The following is a 28000-nucleotide window of genomic DNA, read 5'->3' as shown; positions in this document are numbered from 1 at the left end:
CACTGGGAGAAAAGACAATGCCTTTATTCATCAGACACATGTGGCCACTGTTGGAGTGTCCAGCTCCCACAGGGCCAGTTCAGCTTCTCCCAGGCCCTTTCGTATGTTGCTACCGGGTCACAAAGTGTGTGGTTGTGCGTGTGGATGAGAATTCATGGAGAAGATGGTAAAATAACCCAGCATTTTGTTGTGAGGTCACAGGGAGGATTTGGTTTAGGGGTCAGCAGGGGCTAAGAATCACAGGGAAATAGAGTGAGTAGCGTGGTCATCCCACACCAGAGAGCTAGGGACAGCCCCAGCCCCACCACCCAAGCCAGGTAGGGGGCAGGAGCAGCCCCATTTTGGAGAGCTTTAGGAGCAGCTCCACTTTGGGGATCTTTATTGACAACCTCAGGGAATTCGACTGTGTGGAATGGTCCAATCATGTTGGTGTGGTTCAACAAGGAGTTGGAAGATTGGGCCATGCAGCCCTGAATGCTAAGTGCAGAGGTCAACCCACCTAGAGAGTGAAGACGGAGTCAGAAGGGTCTCAAAGCAGTGCACACTTAAATTCCTAAGACCTGGGGGTCCCAGACCCTAACACTTCCCCCCTCAGGCCAGGAGATCAGGCTCTTTGCCCCCCCACCTTCAGATCTAAAAATATGGGTTCCTGACACCCTCACCCTTGAGGGTGAGGATCTCAAACCCTTGAACCAGGATCTCAAGGGCACTCTCACTACTGCAGCAGTGAATCCGGGACCTCAGCCCCTTCATTCTTGGGATCTGGGACTTCAGCACTCACCTCCTTTGATACTGATGTAACCTTTATAACAACCAGTGGTACCATAAGGGCACGTGATATGTTTTGAGGATATACAGACTTCACCAAACTGCACACAGGTGGGACACTGCAGGTCTCCTGAGGCAGGGGCAGCTGGGGAGCAGAAAGAAAGTTGGGGTGCACAGTTCTGCTCCAAGCTGCAGGCACCCTCCTTAAGCCCAGAGATTCTTGTCTCTGGGGCACCATCTCCCCATGCCCCCTTTCTCCCCCTTCCCCTGGGTCCCCTACCTGGAGGAGGGAGGGAGTTCAGCAGGACGCTGGTACTTCTGGCACTGTTGCACCCGTTGGAAGAGCAGACATGGGTGTAGGAGGCGATGAGCATTCCAGGGGGCCCTGAGTGGATGGAGACAGTCTGGGAATTCTGTGTCTCCGTCTTGATGCAGCCTTTGCTCCCGACAATGAGTGATGTAGATCCTGAGGGGGCAGAGTGACAGGTGGGTGAGGTTAGGGGAGGCTCTGAGGGAGACAGGAGCCAGGGATTCCTGGATGCTTAGTAGGTGAACATAAGTTCCCTGTGTACAAGAGCATGGGTGATTGCAGGCAGGGCCAAGACTGGAGCCTGAGCCTGAGTCCTCCCCTCAACTCTGTCCCCTCTCAGTTCTTGCTCAAATGTCACCTTCTCAGTAGAGCCTTCCCTGATTTCCCAGTTTTCAAATTGCAATCTTCACCTACTCTACCTATTTCCTTTCTCTTCTGGATTTTCTTATTCCCCACTGGTACAGTCTGCAGGAAGGCACACTCAATAGGACTTACAGAGCCTGGCCCTCAACAGGTGCTCAGTAAGGCTCAAAATCACTGAAGTGACTGTGCACCATCTCTGTTCTCAGACCAGCATGGACCATGGGATATATCCTCATGACATCCCAGCACAGTAGGTAATGTTACTGCCAGTACCTAGCCCCTAGCTTTCAGAAAGGGACAGCAAGGTGTAGGAAGAGGAAGAGTTAGGTGTAAAATTCCAGGCCTTGGAATCAGGCAGGTAGTTCAGGGAACAGAATCCAGGATGGGAGACTCAGGATGCCATGCCATGGTCCCACCCTGGTACACAGTCCACGCACCTACATCTATGAGCAGAAGAGTCTCCTGGCACACCTCCTCCAAACCACATGTCACTTTCGTACTTGCATCCCATTCCACAGGTTGCTTAGCCAGATTTTTTTCAAACTGCATTACAATTCCCTTTTCACAGATCCGAGAAGCTGGAAAGAAGAAATCACCAGCATTTGTGTCAGCCCAGGAACAAGCCATGTCTCCCCCTCCAGATTCCGTGTTTGGGAAGGTGATCACATTCTTCAGTCACACTCAGGTAAGCTGGACACAGTCACTTGATCTCACATGGGGAAGGAACCTTTGATGTTTGTATCCACCTCCATTCCTTACACCACCACGTCTGCTCCAGCATCTGCAGGGACCTTGCTCAACACCCCTGAAGGCTGCTCCTCCCCTAGGGTGTGGCAGAGAAAGATGGATCTTTTTTAACCTGAGCTATCTCTGCTTCCCTCGCTGGGGCCCAAGGTCCTCCTTGTTAGGAGTGTGCACTGACACCTTATATTCTTTTAACTGAGAAATCCTATGTCCCAAACAAAGTTCCTCTAGTGCCTACTGCGCATACCGAGCATTTACTATGTACCCAGCTGTGGAGACTGCTTTCCAGGGAGTAGCCCATTTAAGGTTCCCAAGGCGCTCTCTTGTCCGGGTTACCTCATTTACTCACAGTGACCACCAGAGTAGGTGGTGTTATTTTCCTCATTCTCCCCATTTTCAATGCCCAAAACAGAGACAGAGGAGTAGTGAAGTCAGTTTCTCAGTGTTGCACCACTAATAAATAACCAAGCTGCACTCCCTGGGGCAAGTGATGAGGACAACAGTGTTTGAAGACCTTGCTCAGCTACCTTGGCCTCTGAGGTCCTCAGAAGTCCAGTGTGAAACCCAGGAACCTAGGCCTTCACCTACAGCCAATGCATCACCAGTAGGGTGGTGTCACGTGATGCAGGAACCCCTGGGCTGATGGCACAGCATCCACCAACATGTTCAACACTCACAACAGCCTCATGAAGGAGGACCACTCATTCCCTCACTTCACAGACCACAACACAGTGGCTCCTGCTGCCCTCCTCCCAGCCTCACCACAATTCTCCCCAAATCACTTCACATATATTGGTCAAAAGCAGCTCCTGACTTGCAGTTGCTCACACTGAGAACATTGCTGTCATTCTTAACAATCTCTGTGTCTTACACCCACTGTTGCACCCATCAGGGTATCCTGTTGGCTTAAGCTGCAGAATAACTCCAGACCCTGGCCATTTCTCATCACCTGGGCTGCTTCCACCACAACCAAGTGCTTCCCACCTTCTGTGTTCTGAACCTCCCCATGGATTCTCTCCCACACACCCACCTCCCACTTACTCTATTCCTTACTCAGAAGCCAGAAGAATCCCCACAAAAAGTAAGTTGATTCACGTAACTCCTCTGCTCAGAGAATTTCAATAGGTCCAAGCCCCATTCAGGATAAAATTTTATGTCCTAAAAATGGCCCCAAAGGCCCTGCCTCTCCGTCCCCATGTCCTGGTCTGCTCTCTTTTGAACACACTTCTGGAGCCACACTGGCCTCTGAGCTCTTTCTTGCACACCCAGCAGGCTCCCACCCACACCAGGGCCTTCAAATGTGCTCCTCTGCTTCTGAATATCTGGAATCACTGACTCCTCTTTGACGCCTATGAGTGAGGCTCATAGAGGTAGTGATTCCCCAAAGCTGGTTCAGTGGCCCAACCCAGATGGGAACCCACATCTCCCTGGTTGAGACCTAGGCTCTTCACTACCGTGCTCCTCCTGACAGTGCAGACCCACTGCCCTCACTGGCACCACGGCCCAGTTCCTACGGGTGGGCAGCAGTCAAGGCCATTCACATCCCAGCTCTTCACTCTCCTTCAATGGGCTCCTTCCATGGCCTGTTTTGGGCAACCTGTGCCCTTGCACCCAGCCTTCCCCCAGCCCCAGGCCTTTACAGGAGCTGTCTATCACCCTGGAATGGTCTCTCTCCATGACATCTTGTTGTACCTCAGCTTCTGATGCCTGTTCTTACCGTCACTCAATAAGTGTTTGTTAAACTTCTGCACTGAACCCGACCAGGAAAGGCAAACACATCTCCCAAGATCTGACTCCAATGTTAAAAGCTAAGAGAATAAGTTTATGTATGAGGAATAGTCATCTGTGGAACAGTAGCTATATTTTAGGTGGCAAGTGTGTGTTTTGTGTATCTACTGTGTAAGGTATCTGGGAAAGTAAGTGTATGTGTGTGGGTATATGAGGTGTGTGACATGTACATGAGATGTTTGTGTGGTATGTCTAGAGGGTGTAGTAGGTGGTATGTGTGTATAATGTATGCTCTGTGTTAGTTACATAAGTGTGACATGATATCAGTTTCTGTGTTTGATTTATGTATGGCATGAGATGTGCTGTGTGGTTTGTGTGTGGTGTATGAGGTTTGTGGTGTGTGTCGGGTATAAGAGGGCATATGTGTGGTGGTGTGCTGTGCCCACAGCGTGGTGAGTCTACTTATGTCTGGTATGTGTATTGTGTGCCTCATGTCCGTGTGGTACAGTATGTCGCATAGATTACACTGGATTTGTTTCAGAGAAGCCTTCTGAGTTATGAATATTACCTAGTCCCAAAAAACGAAGGCCAGACAACTAAACAGCATAATCAGAAAGAGAGATTCAGACCATCCTTCCCTGGCCAAGACCTGTCCATGGCTCCCTTGCCTGCAGCAGAAAGGGTAACCCTGACATCAGACTTTGTGGATACTTGACTAGCACCAGACCCCAACCTCCCTCCCCACTCCCACACCAATATTTATTCCCAAGATAGGCCAGGTCATGTCCAGCCTCCCTGGCTTTGCACCACTGATCCTTCTGCTTGGAATAGCTCTTCCGAGGTTGCATACACACACTTTGTCTACCTGGAAAACTGGTAATCACCCCCAGTCCCAGCGGCACCCATCCTCTTGACAAGAACTTCTCAGACAGAGCTGACAGATAGGAGCCCTTTCTGAAAAACAGCAGGCTCATTCCCATCTCAAGGCCTATACACATGCTGTTTCCTCTGCTGACTGATGACCTCTTCCCCTTCTACTAATAAACTGCAGCTAATCTTCAAGGCACAGCTCACAGGTCACCTCCTCTTTGGAGACCTCCCTGATACCCACCCCCAAGGCATTACTATTTTCCTGCTCACAGCTCCCGGAGGCCCCTTCACCACAGCCCTGTGACCATCTGCATCTGTGATGTCTCATCTCCTTGTCCTGGATGCCCTTTAGGACAGGGACAGGGTCTAAATCCTCTGCAGTCCCCATGAGAGACCTTGGAATGTTGCACAAACTCACTTTTCATCCTGTGCTGGCCCTTGTACTGCCTCAGGCTATAAACATTGTTGTTGGTGACATCCAGACCCTGTACTCAACACTCCCAGATCCAAGCACAGAGGACTGTTTGCTGAATCGACTCAATGTTCTTCTTGAAGCTTTAAGGGCTGGGTGCCATGGGCAGATGAGGAAACTGAGATTCAGACAAGAAAGGTTCTCTTCCCATTCTGCTAAGTCCACACTCCCTTCCCAGGCTCTTGTGCTCTCACTGAGACACTCCAGGCCATTGTCAGTCTGCCCAGTGTACAGTCAGGCTGCCTTTGGGGGGGTGCATAGGGACACTTTCAATGTCCCTACTTGGTTCCTGCTTTTCCTTTCACAGCTGAAGCATCCACAGTTTTCTCTGACATCCTTCCTCTTTAGCACAGCTGCTGGGGTGCTCTAGTACCACGGGTTGGGGATGGATGAGAACGGGGGAGGTAGGGTGGTTGAGAAGAGGTGAAACACCCAAGACTATCCAAGGACTAAAGTGTGAGGACACAGCATTGAAGGCAAAGAGTCATTCCCAGGGTGAGAACCAGTCACTCTGCACTCACTTCTGCATCCAGTGGAGAAAGCAGAATGTAAAGCCGCCAGCCCTGCATTCCACTTGACCTTTCTCCCTGCTCCCCAGTCCCTCTTACATGGACAGTCTGCCCTCACTTGGTTTGTCAGGCCCTGTGTCACTTAAAACACCCATCAGTAAGTCCCTCTCCTCTATTTCTCCCTGAGTAAGTCTGCCCTGTTCTTCCCTTCAGGAGGACCCCTCCTACCAGCATCCTCACCCCTAAGCACCTGCCAGGACAATCCCTCAAGTGGCGAGGGCATGAGTAATAAACTGCTTAATTACTTCTGGGGGCTGGTGTTGGTGGGATGTGCTGGATGCTGGACTTTCACAAGGGTCACTCTATTCCAAGGCTGGGGGCTGGGCAAAATATTACATTTCAGGTGTGGGACTCACCTTTTGCACCACATTTTTCACTCACAGACAAGGGCCCAATCTCCCGAGTCTCATTGAGCAGGTTGCAGGCTGCTTGGGATGTGCATCCCTGGACTCTCAGTGTGTCACTGATGCCCCCTGTGGGAAGGGCCCAGGCAGAGTGAGAGAGGGTGAGATGCCACCGCCCTCTGACGCTGACAAGCCAGACTGTCCCACTCCAAGTCCCAGGTCTTACCTGCCCCCCCCCCCCGCCCTCAGTGCCTACGGGGACCCCCTGTCCAAACTCACCTCCCCGGAACTGGAGGATCCCGTCGTAGCAGTGCGAGTGCCCAACAGGGCACGTCTCCTCTGTCGCAGATTCACAGCCTTCTGTAGACAAGCAGACTGGGCACCGCACAGACCCTGGGGCTGGGAGGTGAGAGGGAAGAAGGTAACACTGAGCTGCCTCTGCGTTGGGATCTGATGCCTTCTACCTGCCCCTTCTGCTGCCCCTTCAAACAACCTCCTCATGCTCCCCAGACATGCCCAGTTCAGGTTTCTCTCATGTAGGCCTGTGTTGCAGGAAATTAGATTCATGTATTTCCTGAGAGAGCGAGGGGGACATGAGATCGGGGAGGGGCACCAGGGACTGATACAGGAGGGGTGCCCTGGGAGGAAACAGGGTAAAGGTCACCCATACTTCCACTACACAGTCCCAGCAAACAGCATGACTAAAAGAAAGACAAAAGCCAGAGCTTCACCCCAAACCCAGTTTAAGATACAGATAAGGACAGTGAACACTAAGAGGCCTATTTCACTTTGGAAGAGAATTACCAAAACCCTAAACGAAACGTGAGTGAACCAAGCCCAACAGCATAGAAAAGGGAGCACAGCCCAGATTCAGGCCGTCGCCAGGATCTGAGGTGCAGTCCAGTGTGCTGCCCCAGGACTGTGAGAGGAAGCTGTGCCAGGGGAGGGAGTCCCGGGGAGTGCGGACAGGCCAGGTGACCTGGAGGGGTCTGAGCGAACACTCCCTCTGTGCTCCCCTCCTCTCTACAACCCCTTTTCTCTCCTCCTTTCCCTCCCCTCTCACCTGCAAGAGGGGGTGGGGACCAGAGAGGGCGGGTGGTGGAGAAGTCATTGCAGAGGTCCTCATGGCGACACACACGGGTGTAGGAGACAATGGAGAGGCCAGGGCCTTTCCGGTGCTTGGTGACACGGGCCTTGTGATCCTTCTCCTGGGTACAGCCCTTGGTGAGCACTAGGAGCACTTGGGGTCCTGGAAGACAGAAGAGAGAAGCTGGGTGAGAATGAGGATGCAGGACCTGCAGGGAGGGTGTGTCTCATGGCTGGGGTGAGAGGCTGGAGAGGAGGCACTTGGGCTCCCAAGGAAGAGGGCACAGCTCCTGGTACAAAGGAGGGGGTCTCCTGAGTCTGTCCACAGAAAGCAGGCAGGACTGGTCAGGAGGAGGGAGATTCCTGCACAGGTCAGGGTGTGGGTCACACTTGGGGTTTTGGGGGCTTTTCTCACCATTCTCAATGAGCATCACTGTATCTTGGCAACCCCAGCCCTCATTGCAGATCTTCTCACCAACGGTCCACTCCAAGGGCAGCTCTGTTGCCCTCCTCACAACCACTCCTGTTCCTGACTGACAGGTCAGGGCCTGAGCTCCTGAGATGAGACCAGAAAAATCCATCTTAGCTCATCCTCCCTGGAAAACCCCGCCCAAGTTGGGGTCTTCACACACAAGGGTGAGACCCAGGAGGACTGGCAGCAGAGCAGGGCTCATGGTCAAGCTGATGGTCTCACTCCTGCTCTTATTCCCAGGAAACTGAGCTCTTTTATATCTCCCCTCACCAAGGCAGCCAGGAAAGGGTGGGGAGTGAAAGATCTTGCCAAAGTTGACCTGTGCCCACCTCCCTACTCTCACCAGGTAGAGGTGGAGAAACCTGAGGCCTTCTTCTTCCCTATGACCCAGGGGTCCTGCCTCCCAACACCCTTCTCTCTCTGACCCAGAAAACTAGGCCTCCCTCTATTTTTGGACCCATGAGTCCAGATCCCAGACCCCTCAACAGTTGAAAACTGAAGCACCTAGCCCCAGGCTCCATTGGTCCAGATCACTAGTCCTCTTTCCTCCTGAGCCCAGCTGTGCAGGTCCCCACCCCCACCTTGTTTCAGGGAAGCTTGTGAGGGCAGTTTTCTCATTTCTCAGGGCAACCTGGCCACCTTCTGGCCCCTAGTGGGGACATGGCACAACTGCCTGTGAAGATGTGAGTGGTGTCTGGCTGGTCCCTAAGGTTTGTCTACCCTAAACTGTGGCTCTCAGATTGATACCTCTCTTTTCTATCTCTTTCCTTCCAGTAAGGCTTTCCTTTTTATTTCCCCTTTTATGACCTTCCTCATGCTTTTTCTTCTTCTCCTTCTGATTCTGATTCTGATTCTTTTCCTTCTTCTGTTCTCTCCCTTCCCAGTACACAACAGGCTTAGAGTGCCCAGTTCCTGCCACCCAGGTGGAAGCTGAGGTATCAAGGGGAGAGCAGTAGCTATGGACGAACTAAGATATTCCTTGACAAAGCACATTGCTCTGCTAAAAACAGATGGGAATAGCGGTGAGCTAGCAAAAACAGCTTTTGGAAAAATGGCATCAGTAAACCCTGCCTCATCATGTTGGCCTATTACTGTGGTGCAAATATGCTCACCATGTCTGATTTTGAAGCTGCAAACAGTTTAACAAGCAACTTGACAAACCCTGGATATCTAACAGTAGGTTCTGCTGGGATGTACAAATCAGTTCTAACCCACTGGGCAGGAAGGAGATGGGAAAGGATATGGAGCACCTGTCAGTGAGTGCAAGGCTGCAAAGAGAGAAGAGAAAGGGCAGGAACAACAGTAGAGGGTGACTACTGTGGTGCTCGAGTACCGTGAGTGGAGAACAGATCACGATGGGTAGGATAAGGTGGTTGGGAAAAAAGTGAGACACCTGGGCTACCCGAGGTCAAGAGTGTGGGGACATAGAACTGAAGGCAATGAGTCCCTCCCAGCATGAGAACCAGGCACTCTGCACTCACTTCTGCAACCAATGGATAAAGCAGAATGTAAAGCACCCAGCCCTGCATTTCACTTGACCTTTCTCCCTGCTCCCCACTCCCTCCTGAGTGGACAATCTGCCCTCGCTTGGTTTGTCAGTCCCTGTGTCACTTAAAACACCCGCCAGTGAGTCCCTCTTCTATATCTGTCCCCTAGAACATGCACCCTGTTCTTCCCTTCAGGAGGACCCCTCCTACCAGCATCCTCACCCTTAAGCACCTGCCAGGACAATCCCTCAAGTGGCAACGGCATGAGTAATAAACTGCTCAATTACTTCTGGGGGCCGGTGTTGGTGGGATGCGTTGGATGCTGGACTTTCACAAGGGTCACTCTATTCCAAGGCTGGGGGCTGGGCAAAATATTACATTCCAGGTGTAGGACTCACCTTTTGCACCACATTTTTCACTCACAGACAAAGACCCAATCTCCTGAGTCTCATTGAGCAGGTTGCAGGCTGCTTGGGACATGCATCCCTGGACTCTCAGTGTGCTGCTGATGTCCTCTGTGGGGAGGGGGTAGGCAGAGTGAGAGAGGATGAGATGCCACCACTGGGACTATCCAATCCTGAGAAGCCAGACCCACTCTCCTCCAAGTCCCAGGTCTTACCTGCCCTCCCTGCCCTCAATGCCGCAGAGACCCCCATGTCCCAGCTCACCTCCCCTGAGCCTGAGGATCCCATTGTAGCAGTGGGAGTGCCCAACAGGGCAGGTCACTTCTGTTGCAGATTCACAGCCTTCCTTAGACAAGCAGACCGGGCACCGCACAGACCCCAGGACTGGAAGGTGAGAGGGTAGAAGGGAAGACTGAGCATTCTCGGCGCTTGGATCTAGTGCTCACTACCTTTTCCTGGCCCCTCAAACAACCTTCTCAGGCTGCCCAGACTTGCCCATTTCAGGCTTCTCTCATGTAGGCCTGGGGTGCAGGAAGTTGGGTTCATGTGGTTGGTGAGAAAACAAGGGGGAACATGAGATCGGGGAGGGGCACCAGGGACTGATACAGAAGGGGTGCCCTGGGAGGAAACCGGGCTGTGTTAACCCATACTTCCACTCTGCAGTCCCAGCAGACAGGATGCGACAAAGAAAAGAGATGGCAGTGCATCTCCCCAAACCCAGTTTGGGATGCAGGTGAAGACAGTGAAAAGTTACAAGCCAAGTTCACACAAAAGAGGAAATATCAAAACACTAAATGATGCCCCGACTGCTGTAGCTCAATGGATTGAGTGAGGACTGGAAACCAAAGGGCTGCCAGTTCCATTCCCAGTCAGTGCACATGCCTAGGTTGCAGGCCAGGTCCCCAGTGGGGGCTACGTGAGAGGCAACCACACATTGATGTTTCTCTCCCTCTCTTTCTCTCTCCCTTCCCCTCTCTCTAAAAATAAATAAATAAAATCTAAAGAAAAAACGAAATGAAACATGAGTGAACCAAGCCCAGCAGTATAGAAAAGGGAGAATGGCCCAGGTTCAGGCCATCACCAGAGTCTGAGGTGCAGTCCAGTGTGCTGCCTCAGGACTGTCAGAGGCAGCTGTGCCAGGAGAGGGAGTCCTGTCCAGTATGCACAGGTTGGGTGGCCGGGAGGGGTCTAAGCGAACACTTTCTCCATGCTCCCCCCTCCCCAAAGCACCTCTTCTCTCTTCCAGCTCTTCTCCCTCACCTGCAGGGGGCCGTGGTGTCCAGAGAGGGATGGTGCTTGGGAGGTCATTGCAGAAGTCCTCGTGGCGACACACACGGGTGTAGGAGACAATGGAGAGGCCAGGGCCTTCCCGGTGCTGGATGATACGGGCCTCTTGATCTTTCTTCTGGGTACAGCCTTTCATGAGCACCAGGAGCGCTTGGGGTCCTGGATGTCAGGTGGGGGAAGCCAGGTGAGAATCAAGACTCTAGGGTCCTAGAGGGAGGGTCTGTGGCTGGGGTCAGAGGCTGGGGAGGGAGCTCCTGGATTCCCAAGGCCACCTCCTAAAGATGGGGACAGCTCCTGGTATGAGGGAGGGGGTCTCCTGTGTGTTCACAGAGAAGGCAGGCAGGACTGGTCAGGAGGAGGGAGATCCCTGCACACGTGAAGGTGGTGGTCACACCTGGGGTACATGGGGTCCTTCTTACCATCCTCAAGTAACATCAGGGTGTCTTGGCAACCCCAGCCTTCTTCGCAGTCCTTCTGTCCAGCAGTCCACTCCAGGGGCAGTTCTGTTACATTTATCACTTTCACCAGTACTCCAGACTGACAGGTAAGGGCCTCCATTCCTGAGATGAGGACAATATATCCAGTTAGCTCATCGTCCCCTGAAATCCCATCTCGAGCTGGAGTCTCCACCCACAGGGCAGCACAAGAGGGAGGCCCAGAAGGGCTGACAACAGGGCTGGCTCATGGTCAAGGCTACTATTACTCTCTCACTTCTGCTCTTTCTCCCAGGAAACTGTGCCCTTTTGTATCTCTCTCCTCACGTGAGGCAGACGGAAAGGGGTGGGAAGTGGAGGACCTCGTTAAAGGAGGTGTGCACCCATCTCTCAGTCTCACCAGCTTGAAGGCTGAGTGACCTGAGTCGTTCCTCCCCACTGAGACCCAGAAGTCTACCACAGACCCCCTCAGCAGATAGATACTGTGGTATTCTGACCCCGCCCCCCCCCCAGCCTCAATTAGTCCAGATCCCCAGCCCTCTTTCTTCCTGAGCTCAGCTGTGTAGGTCCCTATGCTTATACTGTTCCAGAATAGTTTCTTGAAAGCAGTTTCCTCATTTCTCCTGGCAACCTGGCCACCTTCTGGCCCCAGGTGGGACCCAAATGCTGTGAGGACATGGAATGGTGAGTCTTCGCTTGTCTCTATGGTTTTTCTACCTTAACCTCTGCCACCCACAGGCTTATATACCACTCTTTTTTATCTCTTTCCTTCCAGCATGACTTTGCTTTTTATTTCCCCTTACATGACCTTCCTCATTCCTTTTCTTATCCTTCTCCTTCTCATTCTGATGCTTTCTCTTCTATTTTTCTCTCTGCTCCCAACACAACACAGGCATAGAATCACCAGTTCCTGCTGGCCAGAAGAAAACTGAGGTACGGCAGGAGGAGAGTAAATAGCTAGGGAAGAACTACAATATACCTTGACAAAGCAAAATTTCTCTGCCAGAAACAGATGGGAACAGCAGTGCTAGAAACACAACTTCTCAGAAATAAAAAAACAACAAACCCTGCTCATAATTATGGCCTATAACTGTAGTGCTCACACCAACCACCACACCTATTTTGAAGCCACCAACAGATTAACAAGGAGCTTGCCATATCCTAAATAATTAATAAGTTTCACTAGCATACACAAATCAGTTCCAGCTCCCTGGGTAAGAAGGAAATCAGAAAAAAAAATACGGAGCATCTGTCAGTGAGTGCAGAGGAGAGAAAAGAAAGGGTGAGAACAACAGTAGAGGAGAAAGATAAGTGAATATATAACTTTCAATGGCATGTGTATTTTTCGACATTTTTATATATTCGGTTTTTATTTCGTGTGCAACTTTCAGGTGTGCCACACAGACATATTACTATCTCCTATCTCCCGCTCCTATCTCCCACTGAGTCTGCACCACTAACTGGCATATCATGGGTGCTCTGTAGCACCCATATTTCCTGACTGAGTGAATGAATGAAAGAATGAAGAGGAGGTTAAGAGGACACTACACTCTTGTAGGTTGTGCACTTTCGAAACATCACCTCTTTCCCACCAATGCACATTGTCACTGTGGGAATGGTGCCCTCTGAAGCTGTGAGGGGCCTGAAGCAGGGTCCCTGGAGGAAGAGGGGAAATAGGTGGGCAAAGGGACACATAGGATAACAAGTCATCCATGAAATGTCTTATTTTAGTAAACAAATATTTACTGAGGCTTAACTTTGTACCAGGCACTGACCTCATTGCTGAGGATACCAGAATACCAACAAGAATGAAAGCCTCCCTTTTTTTGTGGAGCTCACAGCCTAACAAGAGCAACAGACATGAAGCAAATTCAGGAGCACAAAAAAAACTCTTAGATTATACTGGTTGCTAGGACAGTAATATGGAAGTAAGTGATTGAACTGGGAGGAAGGAAAGCCATCCTGAGGAGGTGACCTTTGTGCTAAGGGAAGAGTAAAAAGAAAAAGCCTGCCATGGAAAGACAGGTGGGAAGAGTATTCCAGGCAGAAGGGAGAACATTTGCAAAGGTCCTCGGGCGGGATCAAACTTGCCTTATGTGAGGGTTAGAAAGAAAGCAGGGCTGGACTTGTCATGGCTACAGAGGGAGTGATAGAAGACAAGAGTGCAAAGGCTGGCAGGGGCCCAGCCAGGTAGACTAACTCAGGACAGGAAAGCAACCTTCCCAGGATCGTGCATCATTCAAATGGCAAATGGAAAGGCTGGGTGTGGGGCTCTTTAGCAAAAAGTCTGACAGTCCTTTGTGTGAAATTCTATTGGCTACCTGGCCTGATCCTGTTGCTTCCCTAACTGTAGAATCTCAGGACTTTCACTTCCCCTCTCTGAACTTCATCCTTCTCCTCTGTAAGGTGTGTGTAATGACTATCTGCACATCGAGGATGGAGGGTTATCTATAGATCCAAAGTGGACTCACGACACATGATAAAAATAGGTAATATTATGAGTCCTTACACAGTCCAAGCTGTAGTCCAAGCACTTTGCATATTTCAACTCATTCATTCAAGCCAACAACTATGAGGGGCATCCTAGTAGTTGCCCAGTTATATAGGTAAGGAAACTAAATTCCAGAAAAGTAATGTAACTTGTGGAAGCTCAGAGTATGGCAAAGATAACTACCCATCAAAAATCTTTCTTCCCTTCAGGGTGTAGCTCTCTTACTAAGTGAAGACTGGACAGTTAAGGACTGCAGTTCCAAGCCACGTTCTCTTGTAGGTGGACCATGTGACTAGTGTCTACCAATGGAACATGAGCAGAAATGCCTGGTGTCACTTCTGATCATGAGCAATTAAAAAGCACGAGTGCCATTTCCCCACCTCTGTGTCGTTGTCAGGGGTGACCTTGGAGCCACACTCAGATTATGGCACAGCCTCCAACAGCCTCAGTCCCTGAGAGTGTGAGCAGAGCAGAGCACTCCTCCCTCCCTCCAAACACTCCACCAAGTACCCATGCTGCAAGTGAGAAAGAAATATCTGTTAGGTTAAACCACACAAATTTAATTTGATGATGTATTTGTTGTAGCAACTAAAACTTCTAGTATGCTACATACTGCTAGGAAGTGCTTTCCTTGAGATAAATGTCCTAGAAGCAGAGCCTGAGATGGAGTCTGAGCTTCTTCCTCAGAAGCTTTCCTGAGGGAACATTATCAAGAGAAGGGGAGTGAGGGAAGCAGGCTAGGAGGACAGGGAGACTGAGGACAGAGGGGTCTGGGCTGAAATCACATTTTAGTTCAATCCCACACATATCACCACAGAGCTGGACCAGCCATAAAAAAAAAAAAAACACCATCCTTTTATGTCTCTATTCCAGTCAGCTATTGGCCAGGGTTTGCCCCCTGAGTGGAGAGAGTGAAGGGTATGTGGTTACTAGCTCCCACTGAATTAAGTCGATTCTCAAGAGAACAGGCCGCTCTGCAGTGTTGTCAGCCCAAGGCAGCTACACAAGGGGATGAGAGTAGGACGTGGTACATCCACTCAAGGCCTTGGAACAATTTGACCCCAGGGGCCTGCTCCTAACCATGACACCTGCATAGGGATCTTCTGTAAATTTCTAGTACTACCAACTTCATCACAGGAACAGAAGTACAATGACAAACACTACCTTACGTTACCAACTGTATAGAGTGCCCTAGTTGAGAGCTCTAATGAATTCACCTAGCACTGCCAGGACAGCTTTCTTTCCTTTCTTTCCTTTTCATTGGGTGCAACAATGGCAATGACTTTCTGTTCTATAGAGAAGAGGATCCAGACACCGACAGAGGGAAAGAAGCCAGCCAAGGCCTCTAGGTCAGGCTGTGTCCAAGGGAGAGTCAGATGTGGGCCTCTCAGCTCACACTTGGCAAACTCATTCTACTTTCTGCTCCTTCACTGGCCCCTGGGCTTGGCATTTCCATGGGGCTGCCTCCATACTTCTCTCCAGCAAAGAAGAGAGAAGCACTTCTCCCTGAGACTCCCTTAGTGACTCAAAGAGCAAGGACTTCCCCTTGGGATTTCCCCAGGTTGAGCCTCTACCTCTGTCACTGCCCTAATCTTCCTGGGTAGTGACTGTTCCTGTCTGTCTTCTCATCTGTAAGCTCTGAATGAGACTCCACACAGGCCCTGGTCCACACAGGAGGGCTAAGGAGGGTCCAGGAGGTCCACCTCTCTTCAAAGAAATACTTCCTCCTGTTCCCTAATGTTTTTATTTACAAAAATATCCAACCTACCAAGAAGGTGAAGGATGCTCATATCCTTAGATTCACCAGTTGTTCACATTTTCCTGTATTTGTTCCCTCACACGATTTAAAATTTTTTTTTATTTTAAAAACAAGTTGTAGACAGACTGACTCATTGCTAAGTGTGTCAGCTTGTACCCTCTTAACAATAAAACCCTTGTGTTATGAAACCACAAAAATGGTTCTGACCCCTGTAATTTACATTAGTACAATACTGTCAAATATTTCAACCATTTTTAGTTTCCCCCCACTGTTCCATCAACATCCTTTATATTGTTTTTGTTTTTGATCAGGGAGGTAATTTAGGGTACTGCACTGACTCCACTGGCTCTTATTGTCCCTTTGGCCTTGTTCAATCTAGAACTGTCCCCAGCCTTGTGTTCCCTGTGAAAGTTACATCCATTTTAAAAATAATGTTTTAAATATACCTACTGGTGATCCAAGATGGTGGAGGAGCAAGTGGAAACTACACTAACTTCCCAGGACCAATCTGGAATTACAACTAGATGGTAGAGAAAGCATCTGGAATAACCAAGTGAACAATGGCTGGAGAGAAGCCTTATGACCAGGACATACACAAGAAACCACTTCACCTCAACATGACTAGTACAGAGCTTGGAGGACACGCAAGGGGGCTGGCTGAGCTCACATGGGTGGTAGCTTAAGTGCCCTGGGAAGTTTGGGTCAGAACTCCAATCTGGGCTCCCCAGTCTACAACACCAGAGATGGAAAGGAACCAGCTCTGCTTCCCATTCTCTCACTCCATTCCTCTTTCTGCCCTCCCATTTTTAATTATGATGCAAATTTTACTGTCATTCTCATTTTGTCACTTCTCTGTTCCCTGCTCTTATTATTACTCCTCCATCTACCCTCTCAAAATCATTGTTCTTTCAGTTAGTCATTTCGTATTAGTTATTTCTTTCTTATAATAGTCTTAATCTCTTTACATATATATTAATACTGGCTCGTTTGCTGTCAATAGTGCGATCGTTGGTGGGGGCTATTTTTGTAGGTGTGGGTTTGATTCCTGGGTGGTTTCTTTTTGTTTCTGCAACACCTGTGCAACAGCATACAAGACATGGTGAGCACAGTGACTCTCAGCCATCCAGACAGAGGGAAGGACCCACCAAACAATGACCCAACAACAACCAAAACTCAACCACAACCAGAAAGCCAACATAAATGGCATAAAGGGCATCCCAAGAATATCAAGTTTAGAAGGTCAAGGAGACTGCACCACTGAATCACACAGGTTTCCTACCACAGAAGGTCACACCATGAACACGGGAAGTCAAAGCAGATCAATCTAAGAAGCAGAAACAAACAAGAAGAGTCACCTAAATTTGGGACACAAAGAAACAACCCCCAATCAAGAGGACAGGATGAATCCCCAGAAAGAGTGTGAAATGAAATAGAAACAAGCAAGCTCTCACACACTGAGTTCAAAATAGTGGTTATAAGGATGCTCAATGAGCTCAGTGACAAATACAAAGAATTCCAAGTAAGCTACAAAGAACTCACTGCAAACTACATCGGTTATAAAAAAGAACATAAAAACTCTCAATAAGAGACAGGAGAATGTTAAGAATACAATTCCTGAAATGAGAAACACAATATAAAGAATTAAAAGGCTAGATGAAGCAGAAGATCGAATCAGTAACCTGGCGACAAGGTACAAAGAAATGCCCGGACAAAGCAACAAAATGAAAAGAGACTCAAAAGGAATGAAGAGGATTTAAGGGAGCTGCAGAATAACACAAAATGTAATAATATCTGTATCATAGAGACCAGAAGTAGAAGAAGAGGAGGAAGGGATAGAAAACCTGTTTGAAAAAGTAATGGTAGAAAACTTTTAGCATGGTGAAAGAAAAAGTCACAAAGTCCACAAAGCATGGAGGATCTCAATCAAGATGAATCCAAAGAGGCCTACACCAAGGAACATCATAATTAAATGTCAAAATTCGAACACAAACGAAGAATCATAAAGGCAGGAAGGCACATAAAGGGGAACCCGGATAAAACTATCAGCTAATTACTCAACAGAAACAGTACAAGCCAGAAAGGAATGGCAAGAAATTTTCCAAGTAATGAAAAGCAAAGGCCTGCAACCAAAACTACTCTACCCAGCAAATCATTCAATTAGAATGCAAGATGAAATAAGGAGTTTCCAAGATCAAAAAAAAAAAGGTTAAAAGAATACATCTCCATCAAACCAGCATTGCAAGAGATGCTAAAGAGACGGCTTTAAGAAGATGAGGAAAAATAGCCCTGGCTGGTGTGGCTCAGCAGATTGAGCGTTTTCCTGTAAATGAAAACTTGCTGGTTCAATTCCTGGTCAGGGCACATGCCTCAGTTACAAACCAGATCCCCAGTCAGGGGTGTGCAGGAGGAAACCAGTTAAGGTTTCTCTCCCTCTCATTCTCCCTCCCTCCGCTCTCTAAAAATAAGTAAATAAAATCTTTTACAAAAAGAAGATGGGGAACAAGAGAGAGACTAAGAGGAATACAGGTACAAAGGGGGGAAATGGCAATGAATAAGTACCTATCAATAATAACCTTATTTGTAAATGAATTAAATGTCCCAATCAAAACTCATAGGGTAGCTGAATAGATACGAAAACATGACCCACACATAGCCTATCTACAAGAGACCCACCATGGACCAGAAGATGTACCCAGATTAAAAGTAAAGGATGGAAAAAAATTATTCCAAGCTAATGAACATGATAGAAAAGCTGGGGTAGCAATACTTATAACAGGCAAAATAGATTTCAAAACAAAGACCATGAAAAGAGACAAAGAAGAACATTACAAAATACTTAAGAGAATAACTAATTCATCAAGAACATACAACCCTTGTAAATGCACACGCACCCAATGTAGGAGCTCCCAAATATGTAAGAAAAATCTTGGAGGACTTCAAGCAAGATATCGGCAGCAATACCTTATAGTACAGAATTTTAACACCCCATTGTCAACAATGGATAGATCTTTCAGGCAAAGAATCAAAGGGATACTGTGCCATTGAACAACAGCCTTGATCAAATGCACTTAATTGATGTATACAGAGCATTTCACGCCAAAGAGCAAAAAAAACGCATTCTTTTCAAGCACACATGGAACATTTTCAAAGATAGATCACATGTTGGGACACAAAACCAGCCTCAAAAAATTCAAGGAAATTGAAATCATATCAAGCATCTTCTTGGATCACAATGGCTTTAAATTAGAAATCAACCTCAAGGAAAAAACTCAAAAACATTCAAATTCATGGAGACTGAATAACATGCTATTAAATTATGAATGGGATAACAATGAGATGAAAGAAGAAATCAAAAATTTTCTGGGATCAAATGAAAAGAAACATGCAACAGCCCATAACCTTTGGGACACAATGAAGGCAGTCCTGAGAGAGAAGTTCATAGCAGTACAGGCCTCCCTGAAAAACACAGAAAAATCTCAAACAACCTAACCCTAAATCTACAAGAACTGCAGGAACAACAACAAACAAAGCCCAGAGTGAGTAAAAGGAAGAAAATCATCAAGATCAGAGCAGAATTAAATCACATAGAGACTAAAGGAACAATTCAAAGGATCAATAAATCCAGGAGCTCATTCTTTGAAAATATAAACAAAATTGACAAGCTTTTAACAAGGGTCATCAAGAAAAAAAGAGAGATGAACCAAATGAAATCAACAAAAGAAGAGAAATTACAACTGAAAACATAGAGATACAAAGGATTGAAAGAAATTAATATGAACAAATATATGCCAACAAATTTGACCACCTGAGTGAAATGGACAAAGTTCTACAAACATATTATCTTCCCAAACTGAATCAAGGAAACACAGAAAGACTGAATAGACTCATAACAACTAGTGAAATTGAAACACTAATCAAATAATTCCTGGTGCACAAAGGCCCTGGACCAGACAGCTTCACAGACAAATTTTACCAAACATTAAGTGATAACTAACTCTTATTGTTCTCATACTATTCCAAAAATTTCAGGAAGAGGGAAGACTCCTGAACTCTTTTTATGAAGCCAGTATTATCCTAACTTCAAGACCAGATAAAGACACAACAAAGAAAGAAAACTACAAGCCAATATCGCTGATGAACATAGATGCTAAAATCCTCAACAAAATGTTGCCAAAGTGGATCCACAAACACATTAAAAAGATCAAACATCACAATCAAGTAGGATTCATCCCAGGGGTGCAAGTATGCTATAATATTCACAAATCAATGCATGTAATACACCACATAAAATGAAAAACAAAATCACAAGGTCATACCAATAGGTGCTGAAAAAGCATTGGATAAACTACAGAACCCATATATTATAAAAATGCTCAACAAAGTGGAAATAGAGGGAGTATACTTCAACAGAATAAAGGCCATAAATGAGAAATCTACAGCCAACATCATACTCAGCGGGAAAAAACTAAAACTTTCCCCCTAAGATCAGGCACAAGACAAGGGTGTCCACTTTGACCACTTCTATTCAACATTGTGTTGGAAGTTCTAGCCTCAGCAATCAGATAAGACAAAGAAATAAAAGGTCTCCAAATTAGAAATGAGGAAGCAAAACTGTCATTGTTTGTAAATGACATGATAGAGTACATAGAAAACCCTATGGGCTCCACCAAAAACTACTCAAACTAACAAGTGAATTTGGCAAAACAGTGGAATACAAAGTCAATGCTCAGAAATGGAAGGCATTTTTGTACACCAACAAGAAAATGTCAGAAACAGAAACTAGAAAAAATTCCAACTTACTACAGCAACAAGAAAAATAAAGTATCTAGGAATAAACTTAACCAAGGAGGTAAAAGACCTGTACTCGGAAAACTACCGAACACTAAAGAAAGAAATTAAGGAAGACACAAAGAAATGGAAGCATATACCATGTTCATGGATTGTAAGATTCAACATCATTAAGCTGTCCATACTACCCAAAGTAATCTATAGATTCAATGTGATCCCTATTAAAATACCAATGACATATTTCATAAATTTGGAAGAAATATTTTTAAAATTTTGCATAATCAAAACCAAACATAAGTAGCTTCAGCAATTTTGGGAAAGAAGAACAAAGTAGGAGGGATCACAATACCTGATATCAAGTATACTACAAGACCAGTGTAATCAAAATAGTCTGGTACCAGCTTAAGAATAGACACATAGATCAATGGAACAGATTAGACAGCCCAGAAACAAACCCATGTCTCTATGGTCAATTAATATTTGACAAAGGAAGCAAAAGTATAAAATGGAGTAAAAATTGCCTTTTCAACAAATGGTGTTGAGAGAACAGGAATGGTACATGCAAAAAAATGAAAAATGTAACTTGGTAGACCACCAACTTACACCATACACCAGAATAAACTCAAAATGGAATAAACTCAGAATAACCCATAACACCATAAAAGTCCTAGAGGAAAACTTAGGCATTAAAATTTCAGATATTCCATGCAGCAATATTTTCACTGATATTGCAGGAACAATAAAAGAAAGAATAAACAAATGAGACTACATCAAATTTAAAAGCTTCTGAATGGTCAAAGAAAACATTATTAAAATGAAGAGGGAATAAACTGTATGGGAAAACACATTTTCCAATGATACATCGAACAAGGTTTTCATCTCCAAAATATACAAAGAACTCCTACTACTCAACACCAGGAAGACACACAATCCAAATAAATAATGGTCAAAGGACCTGAACAAACTCTTCTCCAAGGACATAGAGGGCCAATGGCATATGAAAGGATGCTCAACATCACTAGACATCAGACAGATCAAAACTGAATAGACTTCATCCAGATCTGATGACCATCATCAACAAATCAGCACTCAAGTGCTAGTGAGGCTGTGGAGAAAAGGGAACCTTAGAGAACTATTGGTGGGATTGTAGGCTGGTGCAGCCATTGTGGAAAACAGTATGGAATTTCCTCAAAAAAGTAAAAATGGAACTGCCTCTGGACCCAGCAATTCCCTAGGATTATACCCTAAGAATCCTGAAGCACCAATTCAAAAGAACCTACGCATGCCTATGTTCATAGCAGGGTTATTTACAATAGCCAAGTGCTGGAAGCAGCCTAAATGCCCATCAGTAAATGAGTGAATCAATCCCCGGCCAGTGTAGCTCAGTGGATTGAGTGTGGGCCTGTGAACCACACGATCGCAGTTCGATTCCCAGTCAGGGCACATGCCTGGGTTGCAGGCCAGTTCCCAGCAGGGGACTCACAAGAGGCAACCATACATTGATATTTCCCTCCTTCTCTCCTTCCCTTCCCCTCTAAAGATAAATAAAAAAATTTTTTTTTAAAAAATGAGTGAATCAATAAACTGTGGTATATTGTACAATGGAATACTACACATTAGAAAGATAGAACAAACTCCTATCTTTCATTACAACATGGATAGAACTGAAGAGTATTACATTAGGTCAAATAAGCCATGTAGGAAAAAACAAATACTATATGATCTCACCAATGACAGGAACCTAATGAACAAAACAAACAAATGAGCAAAATAGAACCAAAGTCAAGGAAACAAGGAACAGTATGACAGCAACCAGGGGGTGGGGGACAAGGGAGAAATGAAAGGAAATGGTCTAGTCAAAGAACAGGTATAAATGACACATGGACATTGACAACATTCTGGTGATTAATTGTAGGCAGAGGGTTGGCAGGGCAGGGGAGATCTAGGGTGAAAAATTGGGACAAATTGTATAACAAAACAACTTTTTATATATACATACATACACACACACCAGGAACCTAGACCTTCACGTACAGCCATTGTGTCACCAGCAGGGATGTGTCACGTGATGCAGGAACTCCTGGACTGATGACATGGCATCTACCAACATGCGCAACATGCACAACAGCCTCATGAAGCAGGACCACTCATTCCCTCACCTCACAGACCACAACATCATGGCTCCTGCTGCCCTCCTCTCAGCCTGGTCCCCACTCTCTCCTCCCCGACCTTCCAAATGTGGGTCAACAGCAGCTCCTGACTTGCAGTTGCTCAAGTTGAGAACATTGCTGTCTTTCTTAACAATCTCTGTCTTATACCCGCTGTTAGACCCATCAGGATATCCTATTGGCTTAGCTGCCAGATACCTCAGGAACCTGGCCATTTCAAACCACCTCTGCTGCTTCCAGCAGCGTTGGAGACCCAGTGGGCTCTGACTTGCTTCACCCTCATCCTCCCTTGGGATCGCCACACTCACAGCCACCACCCATTTACTCTATTTCTTACTCAGAAGCCAGAAGAATCCCCACAAAAAGTAAGTTGATCCATGTAACTCCTCTGCTCAGAGAATTTTGATAGGTCCCAGCCCCATTCAGGATAAAATTTTATGTCCTAAAAATGGCCCCAAAGGCCCTGCCTCTCTGTCCACATGCCCTACTCTGCTTCCTTTTGAACATACATCTGAGGCTACACCAGCCTCCGGGCTCCTCCTTGAACACCCAGTAGGCCCACACACACACCAGGGCCTTCACATGTGCTCCCCTGCTCCCTATGTCTGGAATCACCCATTCCTCCTTGAGTTTGGTGAAAGAGGCTCATAAAAGCAGTGATTCCCCCCAAGCTGGTTCCATGGCACAACCCAGAGAGAAATCCACATCTCCCTAGTTGAGACCTAGGCTCTTAGCTGCTGTGCTTCTGACAGTGCAGACCCACTGCCCCCACTGGCACCACGGCCCAGTTCCTAAAGGAAGCAGTCAAGGCCATTCACATTCCAGCTCTTTGCTCTCCTTCAATGGGCTCCTGCCATGGCCTGTTTTGGGCAACCTGTGCTCTTGCACCCAGCCTTCCCCCAGCCCCAGGCTTTTACAGGAGCTGTCTATCACCCTGGAATGGTCTTCTCTCTCCAAGATGAGATACATCTTCTCTCTCAACAAGATGTCATACATAGATGTCATACATCTTGTTGTACCTCAGCTTCTGATGCCTGTTCTTACCGTTGCTCAATAAATGTTTGTTAAACTTCTGCACTGAACCCAACCAAGAAAGGCAAACACATCTCCCAAGATCTGACTCCAATGTTGAAAGCTAACAGAATAAGTTTAAGTATAAGAATAGGCATATGTGGCATTGTATCTGTTTTATGTGGCATGTGTGTGGTTTGTGTACTGTTTGTATGGTGTGGGGGGAAATATATGTGCGTGGGTATATGAGGTGTCTAACATGTGTATGATATGGTTGTATGGTTTGTGTAGTATGTGTGATATGTGATATGTAATATGTGTATGTGATGTAGGTGGTGTGTGGTAGTTACCAAGGTGTGGCATAATATCAGTTTTGTGTGTCTTTGGTTTCTGTGTGCTGTGTGTGGCATGTGTTATGCTATGCCAACTTTTTGTTGTGTGTGGTGTGTGGTGTATGAGGTTTGTGGTGTGTGTTACCTGTAAGGGGCACATATGCTATGGTATGAATGCAGCGTGGTGAGTCTGGTTCTGTCTTTTGTATGTATTGTGTGCTATGTGTGGGGGGTACAGTATACCCCATGGATTACATCACTGGATTTGTTTCAGAAGTGACTTCTGAATTATGAATGTTACCTAGTCTCAGAGATGAGGACCAGACAATTAAACAGGATAATCAGAAAGAGAGATTCAGACCATCCTTCCATGGGCAAGACCTGTCCATGGCTCCCTTGCTTGCAGCAGAAAGGGTAACCCTTAAATCAGGCTTCGTGAATACTTGACCAGCACCAGACCCCCAAACACCCTCCCAATTCCCATACAAATATCTATTCCCAAGATAGGCCAGGTCATGTCTAGCATCCCTGGCTTTGCACCACTGATCCTTCTGCTTGGAATAGCTCTCCTGAAGTTGTCCACACCCACTTTGTCTACCTGGAAAACTGGTGATCACCCCCCAGTCCCAGCTGCACTCATCCTCTTGACAAGAACTCAGACAGAGCTGACAGACAGGAGCCCTTTCTGAAAAATAGCAGACTCATTCCCATCTCAAGGCCTATACACATGCTGTTTCCTCTGCTTGTTCCCGTCTTCTTCCTCTTCTGCTAATAAACTGCAGCTAATCTTTAAGGCACAGCTCACAGGGCACCTCCTCTGTGAAGACCTCCTCAACACCCAACCCCAGGACATTACTATTTTCCTCCTCACAGCTCCCCCAGGCACCTTCACCACAGCCCTGTGACCATCTGCATCTGTGATATCTCATCTCTTTGTCCTGGAGGTCCTTTAGGACAGGGACAGGGTCTGAGTCCTCTGCAATCTCTGCAGGAGACCTTGGAACCTGCACAAACTCACTTTTCATCCTGAGCTAGCCCTCATGTTGCCTCAGGCTGTAAATCTTGGTGTCCGTGATATCTAGGCCAAGTCCTCCCAGCTCCCAGTCTAGCCAGAAGTGTCCAAGCACAGACGACTGTTTGCTGAACCCACTCAAGGTTCTCCTTGAAGCTTTAAAGCCTTTTGCAATGGGCAGTAGTGAAAACTGAGGTTCAGACAATGAAGATCCTCTTCCCACTCTGCTAAGTCCCCATCCCCTCCCAGCTTCCTGTGCTTCTCACTGAGACACTCCAGGCCATTGAGATTCTGCCTAGAACATGGTCCGGCTTCGTTTGTGTGGGTGAGTGATTACACTTTCAATGTACCTGCTTGGCTCCTGCTGTCTCTATCACACCTGAAGCACCCTCGGTTTTCTTCTGACCTTCCTTCTAGTATAGCACAGCTGTTGTGGGGCTCTAGTACCATTGGTGGGGGTTGGATGTAGGAAGGGTGGTCGTGAAGAGTTGAGACACCAGGGCTACCCAATGTCAAGAATGTGGAGACATAGAACTGAAAGCAATGAGTCACTCCCAGCATGAGAACCAGGCGCCCTGCACTCACTTCTGCATCCATGGATTAAAGCAGAATACAAAGCACCCAATCCTGTGTGCCGCTTGACCTTTCTCCCTGTTCTCCACTCCCTCCCACGTGGACAGTCTGCCCTCGCTTACTTGGCCAGACCCAGTGTCAATTGAAATAACTACCAGTACGGTCCTGCCCTATATCTGTCCCCTGGACAACCCTCTCCCTCTCTCTCCTTCAGCTAAATACCTCCTATCAGCATCCTCACCCCAAAGGACCTACCACAACAATCCCTCACATTACACTGCCTGAGTGAGGAATACACTTCTCAATTACTTGTGGGTGCTAGTGTTGGTGGGGTGTGCAGGATGCAGGACTTTCACAAGGGTCATTGTATCCCATGCTGCTTGCCACTGTATCCCAAGAACCAGGTATAGCCTTGTCTTTAGGACATGAGACTCACCGTTAGCACCACATTTTTCGCTCACAGACAAGGACCCAATCTCCCGAGTCTCATTAAGCAGGTTGCAGGCTGCTTGGGACATGCATCCCTGGACTCTCAGTTTGCTGTTGATGCCCCCTGTGAGATGGGGTCAGGAGAGTGAGAGAGGGTGAGATGCCACCACTGGAACCATACAACCCTGAGAAACCAGGCCCACCCTCCTCCAAGTCCCAAGTCTTAGCTACCCTCCCTGACTTCAGTGCCTACAGGGACTCCCATGTCCCAGCTCACCTCCCCTGAGTTTGAGGATCCCGTTGTAGCAGTGTGAGTGACCGATGGGGCAGGTCACCTCTGTCACAGACTCGCAGCCTTTTGTAGACAAGCAGACGGGGCACCTCACGAACCCTGGGACTGGGAGGTGAAAGGGAGGAAGGGAAGACTGAGCTGCCTCTGCATTTGGATCCGGTGCCTTCTACCTACCTCCTTTTCTGGCCTCCAGAATCTACCTCCTCAGTCTCCCCAGACTTGCTAAGTTCAGGTTTCTCCCATGTAGGACTGGGGTGCAGGAAATTGGGGTCGTGCAGTTGGGGAGAGAGCAAGGTGGGGGGTAATGAGATCTGGGAGAAGGATTGGGGACTGATCCCAGAGGGGTACCCTGGGAGGAACCAAGGGAGAGTTCCCCCTAACTTCACTACACAGTCCCAGCCAACAGGATACTCCAAAGGGAAGAGTAGGCAGAACATCACCCCAACCCCAGTTTAGGACACAGACAAGGACAATGGAAAGATACAGGCCAAGTTTACTTTGGAATAGGAAATTCCAAGACCCTAAATGACATGTGAGTGCACCAAGCCCAACAGTATAGAAATGGGAGCACGGCCCAGGTTCAAGCTATCACCAGAGTCTGTGGTGAAGTCTGGTTTGCTGCCCCAGGACTGTGAGAGGAAGCTGTGCCAGAGGAGGGAATCTGGGGAGTGTGGACAGGCCTGGTGACCAGGAGAGGTCTAAGCTAACACTCTCTCTGTGTTCCCCTCCTCCCCACAACTCCTCTCTTCTCCTCCTCCTGCTCTCCCTCCTGTCTCACCTGCGGGAGCTGGCAAGATCCAGAGAGGGACGGTGCTGGAGAGGTCATTGCAGAGGTCCATGTGGCGACACACACGGGTGTAGGAGACAATGGAGAGGCCAGGGCCTTTCCGGTGCTCGGTTATACGGGCTTCTTGATCCTTCTCCTGGGTACAGCCCTTGGTGAGCACTAGGAACACTTGGGGTCCTGGATATCAGAGGAGGGGGTGAGTAAGGATCAGGAACCCAGGGTCCTAGAGGGAGGGCTGTGTCATGGCTGGGGTGAGAGGGCTGTGCCATGGCTGGCTGTCATGGTTGGAGGGGAGGCACCTGGGCTGCTGAGGAAGAGGGCACAGCTCCTGGTATGAGGGAGGGGGTCTCCTGAGTCTGTCCACAGAAGGTAGGCAGGACTGGTTAGGAGGAGGGAGATTCCTGCACAGGTCAGGGTGGCAGTCACACTTGGGGCCCATTGGGCCCTTCTTACCATTCTCAATGAGCATCACTGTGTCTTGGCAACCCCAGCCCTCATTGCAGATCATCTCGCCAACGGTCCACTCTAAGGGCAGTTCTGTTGTGTTCCTCACAGCCATCGCCCTTCCTGACTGACAGGTAAGGGCCTGCACTCCTGAGATAAGAAGAGAAAATCCATCTTAGCCCATCCTCCCAGGAAATCCCCTCCCAAATTGGGGTCTTCACTTACGGGGCAGCACAAGGGTGAGGCCCAAAAGGGCTGGGAGCACAGCAGGGCTCATGGTCTAGGCTGCTACAACTCTCTTGCTCCTGCTCTTATTTCTAGGAAACTGAGCCCTTTTATATCTCTCCTCACCCAAGGCAGCCAGGAAAGGGTGGGGAGTGGAGGACCTTGCCAAAGTTGGCCGGGGCCCACTTTCCTAATCTCACCAGGTTAAGGCTGAGAAACCTGAGTCCTTCCTCTTCCTTATTACCCAAGAGTTCAGCCTCCCAGCCCCCTTATCCCTCTCCCTTATCTCTCTCATCTAGGGATGCCTAGACTTCTCTCAGAAGTCTAGGCATCCCTTTACCCTTGGACCCC

The 28000-nt window shown here is 47.7% G+C and overlaps 1 protein-coding gene across 1 annotated transcript; it reads right to left on the bottom strand.

The window, feature by feature from the left end:
• Nucleotides 1–8: 8 nt before the first annotated feature.
• LOC119002126 (CD177 antigen-like) lies at nucleotides 9–27749 on the bottom strand. Its single transcript, XM_037067797.1, has 17 exons — nucleotides 27650–27749; nucleotides 27434–27574; nucleotides 26972–27157; nucleotides 26179–26298; nucleotides 25909–26025; nucleotides 11324–11464; nucleotides 10878–11063; nucleotides 9882–10001; nucleotides 9612–9728; nucleotides 7670–7810; nucleotides 7232–7417; nucleotides 6448–6567; nucleotides 6181–6297; nucleotides 1879–2019; nucleotides 1049–1234; nucleotides 782–913; nucleotides 9–499 (listed from the first exon to the last, which is right to left on the bottom strand). The coding sequence occupies exons 1-17, from the start codon at nucleotides 27699–27701 to the stop codon at nucleotides 231–233; spliced, it is 2472 nt and encodes an 823-aa protein (XP_036923692.1). The 5' UTR covers nucleotides 27702–27749; the 3' UTR covers nucleotides 9–230.
• Nucleotides 27750–28000: the final 251 nt, after the last annotated feature.

Source organism: Sturnira hondurensis, unplaced genomic scaffold, assembly GCF_014824575.4.
Source record: "Sturnira hondurensis isolate 20B ecotype Veracruz unplaced genomic scaffold, ASM1482457v3 Scaffold0017418, whole genome shotgun sequence".
NCBI classification, from domain to species: Eukaryota; Metazoa; Chordata; class Mammalia; order Chiroptera; family Phyllostomidae; genus Sturnira; species Sturnira hondurensis.
Note: the sequence above shows the minus strand (reverse complement) of the source record. Positions and strands in the feature narration are given on the sequence as shown.

Bases quoted from the DNA above. Each gene is read 5' to 3' on its own strand.
- LOC119002126 (XM_037067797.1), bottom strand. From the start codon at position 27,701: ATGAGCCCTGCTGTGCTCCCAGCCCTTTTGGGCCTCACCCTTGTGCTG. The intron at 7,418-7,669 runs GTGAGAAAAGCC...TCTGTCTTCCAG, and splicing joins AGTGATGCTCATTGAGAATG to GACCCCAAGTGCTCCTAGTG. The intron at 1,235-1,878 runs GTGCGTGGACTG...CTGCCCCCTCAG, and splicing joins TCTTCTGCTCATAGATGTAG to GATCTACATCACTCATTGTC.